Source organism: Gekko japonicus, unplaced genomic scaffold (genome assembly GCF_001447785.1).
Source record: "Gekko japonicus isolate JY-2015 unplaced genomic scaffold, Gekko_japonicus_V1.1 scaffold183, whole genome shotgun sequence".
Lineage (NCBI taxonomy): Eukaryota > Metazoa > Chordata > Lepidosauria > Squamata > Gekkonidae > Gekko > Gekko japonicus.
The window spans coordinates 209,468-215,732 of NW_015175361.1; the positions used below are offsets into that span (position 1 = coordinate 209,468).

General features: G+C 42.0%; 1 protein-coding gene across 1 annotated transcript in view; it reads right to left on the reverse strand.

Moving 5' to 3' along the window:
- BTBD16 (BTB (POZ) domain containing 16) overlaps positions 1-6,265 on the reverse strand; it is a 44,561-nt gene that overhangs the window by 3,004 nt on the left and 35,292 nt on the right. Inside the window, exons 9-11 of the mRNA XM_015425387.1 lie at positions 4,119-4,196; positions 2,655-2,753; positions 1,166-1,354 (exon numbers count right to left, since the gene is read on the reverse strand). Coding sequence (XP_015280873.1) covers positions 1,166-1,354; positions 2,655-2,753; positions 4,119-4,196 — 366 coding nt within the window. The remainder of the gene's footprint in view (positions 1-1,165; positions 1,355-2,654; positions 2,754-4,118; positions 4,197-6,265) is intronic.

The window sequence follows — 6,265 nt, forward strand, 5'->3', positions numbered from 1 at the left end:
CAGGAACTCCTTAGCATGTTAGGCCACACACCCCTAATGTAGCCAATTCTAATGAGTTTCTGATGTTGGGTGTGGCCCAGAGGTCATTTCGGGGGGGAACACGGGGGAACGCAGTTCCCCCGGGTGAGGTGCAGGGGGGCGGGGCACATGATGAAGCCCCGCCCCCTGCTTCCGGCCGCCCCGCTTCCGGCCCTCATTCAGCCAGGAGGAGGCAGGAGAAGAGGGAGGGTAAGTTGCTTCCTCCCTGCCTCTCCCCACCCCTGCCTGCCTGGGGCCAGGGAGGGCCTTGGCGAGGCTTCCTCGCACTCCCGCTGGCCTTGCAGGTCCACCGCCGGGCCCCTGATGTCAGGGGGTGTGACATATGCTAATGAGTTCCCCTAGCTCTTTTTCTACGAAATGACCCCTGACAGTTGTAACCTATTTTTTATTCAATGTATTTGTAATACAGTGTACTACTTGTAGTGGTTAAGTGCGCGGACTCTAATCTGGGAGAACCAGGTTTGATTCCCCACTCCTCCACTTGCACCTGCTGGATGACCTTGAGCAAGCCATAGCTCTGAAAACAGCTGTCCTTGAAAAAGAGCAGTTTCTGTTAGAGCTCTCTCAGCCCCACCAACCTCACAGGGTGTTTGTTGTGGGGCGAGGAAGGGAAAGGAGTTTGTAAGCCACTCTGAGATTCCCTTGGGTAGTGAAGGGTGGGGTATAAATCCAATCTCTTATCTTCTTCTTCTTCGTTCTACTGATATATGCCAATAAAGTCTGACTTGACTTGACTCTCTCCGTTTGTAGGATTATTTACCAAATCATAATGTTAAACCATTATGCATTTTTCTACTTCCGATAGTGCCAGTCAGTGATGTGATGTGAGGGTAGGGTAAGTGTCACAACATGGGCAAGTACCACTAAATGTTCCAAGGGAGACAAAACGGTACACGGGGATGCTCATCCTAGACAAAATAAATATTGATATAAGATCAGCTTACCCAGAAAGCTAACAAAGATCCAAAATTTTAATCACTCACTTTAATCTGATTTTGCAACATGCTCTAGTGCTTAAAATTGCTGTTTTGATTTGATAAAGGAAAAGAGTTTAAATGAACCACAGCTTAGTCTTTCCTGCCGCCATAGTCAACAGAAGCAGATGAAATAACTCATTTTCCCCTACCTTGCTTTTGCAAGACGGCTTCTTAACTCCAAATCTTTGTGTAACTCTGTCTGTAGCAGATTCTTGCCACTTCCCATCTATCTGGCACTGTGCTTTTATTTCATACTTAATAGCTCGCTCCTGCTTTAAGCTAACAGGGCTGCATTCGGCGGTGAAAAAGGATATAATTGGATCTGCATGTCTGACTCTCTGAAATGACAAAAGTGAAATCAGTTCTATGTTTACCTGTGAGCTGGATGATTTTTTATTTATTTTTTTAGATCAACAACTCAAAATTCTGAACTACGGAAGTCCTAATTCTGTGCTCAGGACACATTATGCAAACTGTTAAAACTGCCACTTAATTTTCATAGTTCAACGTGACTCTAATGCTTGGGTTTCTTAAGAGCTCAGACTATTTTGGCAAGGATTGTGGAGGGAAGAGTAACAGAGGAGGGGGGAAGCACAGATGCCCACCCTCCTAATCCTGTCCACATCTCCCTTTCAGTGCATTATTCTCAAGACACCACAGGGCTCCGTACAGGGGCATGGGAGACCGGCATCAGCTCCATACAGGGCAATCCTATAAAGAATTACTCCAGTCCAAGCCTACTGAATTCAATTGTTTTAGACTGGAATAACTATGCACAGGATTACAATGGTAGTCACTATGAGAGCAATCCTAAACATGTCTACTCTGAATTCTACTATGGTCTTTTCAATAGGGCTTACTCCCAGGAAAACATCTTTAGGATTGTGCTATATGCTACCAGGAAAGCTAGTCAGAGTTAGAGATTACAAATCCTTAAAAAAAAACTGGCAGAAAGCTCTGGGCCCCTGGAATCCTTTGAGTTAGCTGATCAAAAGGAACCAATCAACTTGATATCCCCATATATATACCAATGCCTGGCACTAGTTTTTAGTCTGAGCCACTGGTCAACAAGGGACCAGCTAAAGCACCTAAAATATCTGGATCATGGGGCTCTAGAACTATTGAAATGGCACATCCAACCTGCAAAGATTAGATATTTTGACATTCCCTAAAACTATACGGGAGGATTACAGACAAAGTGCAGTTTTGTGTAACCCCACAAAAATGAATGGGAGTCTTGAGGGAGCATGGCTCTTAGAAAACATGTTTAATAAATCAGTCTTCAGTATTTCCTCCTTCATACAGAAAAGTTGATGGCATACCCTTTCTCTTTGTAATTTATCACTTCCAGAATACAGCACAGTTTAGTCTTTTATTCATCCGTCTGAAGCCTAAGGATGATTTCATACATTCACACCATATTGCATTCATTACTACATGTCTCCTTTAGCTTGGAACTGTGCTTACTACATTCAAAGAAGTGGAAGAATCAGAAAATGTTCATTACTTTAAGTCCCATCAATTTCAATGAGATTTAAGTAAGCACAGTTTGTAAATCAAACATAACAGGATTTAAATATGTTCATATTTGGCTAAATTGAGCCAATGAAACCAGAATAACAGCAGTAGTTCACTTACTTGCATGTAAAAACTGTATGCTGAAGCTTCATGTTTTATTGCTTTTATCTCAAAGAAGAAGCCATAAATGGAAATTATTTCTGCATGGTATCTTGGTTCCTAAAGCACTCACCAGAAATTAAAGAAGATAATTTTATCTCAGAACAATACCAACAAAATATAGCAAAGGACCTCTTAAAAGGAAGAAATAACTCATAAATCCATTAGCAAGGGAAAACTTACTATGAAATCATCTGAAGTTATAAAAAATGTAACTGACCATTGAACCACTGCACATATGCTGCAAGAATATTTCAAAAGTCCACATAAAAATAAGTTGCAGAGAGTCTATGAAAAGATTTTTAACAGTGAGAATAATTTGTAACTATGAACAGCTATTAACACATTTCAAAGTATTCTCTTCCTTGTGATAAAAAAGCAGCAAAGGGTGCAATACAATATATGTTTAACTGAAATCTGTATTTAAATTTGGCTGAATTATGTATAAAGGTATGAAGGCCCACTTGAAATCAGATACTTTCATCTTTTTGTTCCTCTTTATTAACGTGGATAAAAAGTGTGTCTGCCTGATGTAAAGAGGATCCTGAAAGATGTTGGACCTTTTCTACCACCATAAACTGGGGGAAGATATATAGCAAAATTATTTTATATATTCTCTAATTGTTTTTGATCAGCAGGACATGTGGTACAGAAGGCCCTGTTCCCATGTTACATATGAGATGTCGCGCAGAAACCACCTCCAGGTGGGGCCTGGAGATCTCTTACGATCACACAACTGATCTCCAGGCAACAGAGATCAGTTCTACTGCATAAAATGGCTGCTTTGGATGATGGACTGTTTGGCATTGTACCCTGCTGAAGTCCCGCCTCTCCCCAAACCCCTGCTCTCCCCAGGCTCCACCCCCTAAATCTCCAGGACTCTCCCAACCCAGAGTTTATAGGGGGCAGAACTCAGATTTGGTGGGAGGGACTGTTTGGTGAAAAATGTCTCCCTGAAACATATCCTCTCTTCTACTAAGTTCATTTAAGTGGGACAGCTGTGAAATGGAGTCAAAATAAGGGCAGGAAGGATCATGTTCACTATGACTTGGTCTGGCTACAGAGTCATTACGTCGTCTAAATTATATGGCTTTGTGACTTTATCACATAGCCTAATCAAATTGTTGTCAATATGATCACTGACTGGCTAGAGATTATTATCATTATACTACCCACTTCATTCCTTGAAGTCACCAGCACCTTTTGGAGAATACTGCTTTGACAAGGAAGAAAAACTGGTTTTACTTGTGAATTTCAGAGAAGAATAGAATTCTCATAATTCCTTCTACAATGTTGTCCTCCCAAATTCCCAGATTTCAAATATTTCTGTGGTGGCTAATGTGAGGGAGATTTGTTACCAGCATATTGGCCTTACCCACGAGCCCACTTGGTTTAGCGGTTTTTCACATTCTAATGCAAAGCTACCTGTGTAAGCACCAGACCAAATCTCACCGCCTCAGTGTTAAAGTCTCTCTGGAATGCCATGTCACCACCATTCTCAAGCTGAAACATGAAAGATATCCCATCATATGAAATTCATGAGGGCTGATACTTTACAATAAAACATAGTTTTGAATAAAGCAATAGAAAAAATGCAAACTATCGTTCTTCCCAAGTCAGCCATGTTTTGATGATCCCCATATCATCAGGTATTGTACATTACCACGTTTGCTCTGCAGCAATCTAAATCGACTTTAATGGTTCCTTATGAAGTGTATCACTGGTCTTGCTTACAACATCCTTCTTGAAAAGAGGCATTGTGGATTCTAGAGTGCTGCTGAGCAGGAGTCAGTGCTTGGCACTCAGGAACCTAATCCCGTCTGTCCTAGTTCATTCATATACAGATGTTCACCACTCCATTCTAGACATGTTACTACACAGGCTTCAAGCGCAAGATGACTAGGTGCTCCTGGAAGGAAAGTGAGACTCCTTTCCTTTCATACCATCCCCACAGGATCCTGACTAGTTATCTGATTCCTTGTCCTAGTGTAAACTTCCTAAATCCTTTCTACACTTGGATTTCATCCCTGGTTTTAACAGAGTTCAACTCATGACACAACACCTTGCATTTATCCCTGGTTATAACAGCATCTGTTTATCCCAGGACAAGTGTGGGGCAAAACCAGGGTAACCTCAATGTAATGTGGAAACAAAAAATATCCTGAGATAATTACAGGGGTGAACTTGAGTGTAGTATAGAATGTAAGTTCAGGGACAGGGTTGAACCAGGATCTATTTATTTATTTATTCAAATTCTTATCCTGCCCTCCCAGTCTAGGCTGGCTCAGGGTGGCTTACAAGCAGATAAAATTCCAACACTACAGGCAAAACACATCAACAATTAATATAAATACAATATTAAAATCAGATGTCTAATGCAGAATCACCCCTAGTTTGTCTGCTGTACTCTGTAAAGTGCTATGTATTCTGATGATGCTATTTAAAATTTTAAAACAATGATTTAAAAAATAAAAATCACACAAGAGGACGAATGTATTTCAGTTCCCAAGATCCTGTCATGATGGCTTCAACATCTGCACTGAATAATATGAAATCAGTGTTTAAAGTTTTATTCAAACAAGGGTCTTTAATGTTTCCTTTATTTTAAAAATCTATGCAAAAGCCAGAAGAAAAATATGTACTGTTGTACGCAATATAGTATTCTTACGCTATTGAAACATTCAATAAAATACGGTGATATAAGTTTCACGTCCACAATTAACATTATTTTCATTAAACAATGTTAGAAGGCTCCACAAGCCAACCTACCTTTATCTGACCCTCTGTCTTTAGATTTTCTTCCTTCCCTACTCATGGTAGCCTCTCCTCAGGAGAAGTCTGGCATGGTAGCTGCTAGCATACAGCCAGGGCCAGTTGCATGGTAGCCTCCAGTGCTGATCCAGTTGAAGTTGCACAGTGGCTGCTGGTAACACCACGCCAGGCCCAGTACCATGGTGGCCACCACTGTGGGGCCAGGCTGGGACAAGCCTAGTGGTACAGTGGCTGCTGCCACCTCTGGGATGGCCCGTCTCTCAGCCCCACTCACCCACCATTTCCTTCTGTCCTTCCCACTCAGCAGCCAATCTACCCCTATCTGCCCATATGTCCTTTCCCACCCCCGACAGCCTCTCTGTGGGGAAAATCTAGTTGGCCTGTGTGGTGGTTGCTGCTGGGCCAGGCTGGACTGAGTTGTGCAGTGGCTATTGCCGCTAGGTCAGGCTGGGTTTCATGGTTGCTGGCAGAGATGCATGGGTGGTATGTTTCTGGTAGTTGCTGTGGGGCCTGTCCCCACTGAGTCCTCCTCCATCAGGGGACATGACGGTGGGAGGAACTTTTTCAAGGGCTGTTTCAGCCTCCCAGTCCACTCTTGTTGTCCCCCACACATACACACTTTTGCTTTACAGAAACCAAGGGTTGGTGATATTGTGGTGGTTGCCTAAAGACCCCCAACAGATATTGAGAGTTCAGTACGTATTCTTTTCTTAAAGCTAAATGTGTTGTTTCTGTTCTTTAGGGCAATTTTTTTCCATATATATATATATATATGTAGCTCTGGGATTTCCTTTAGATTT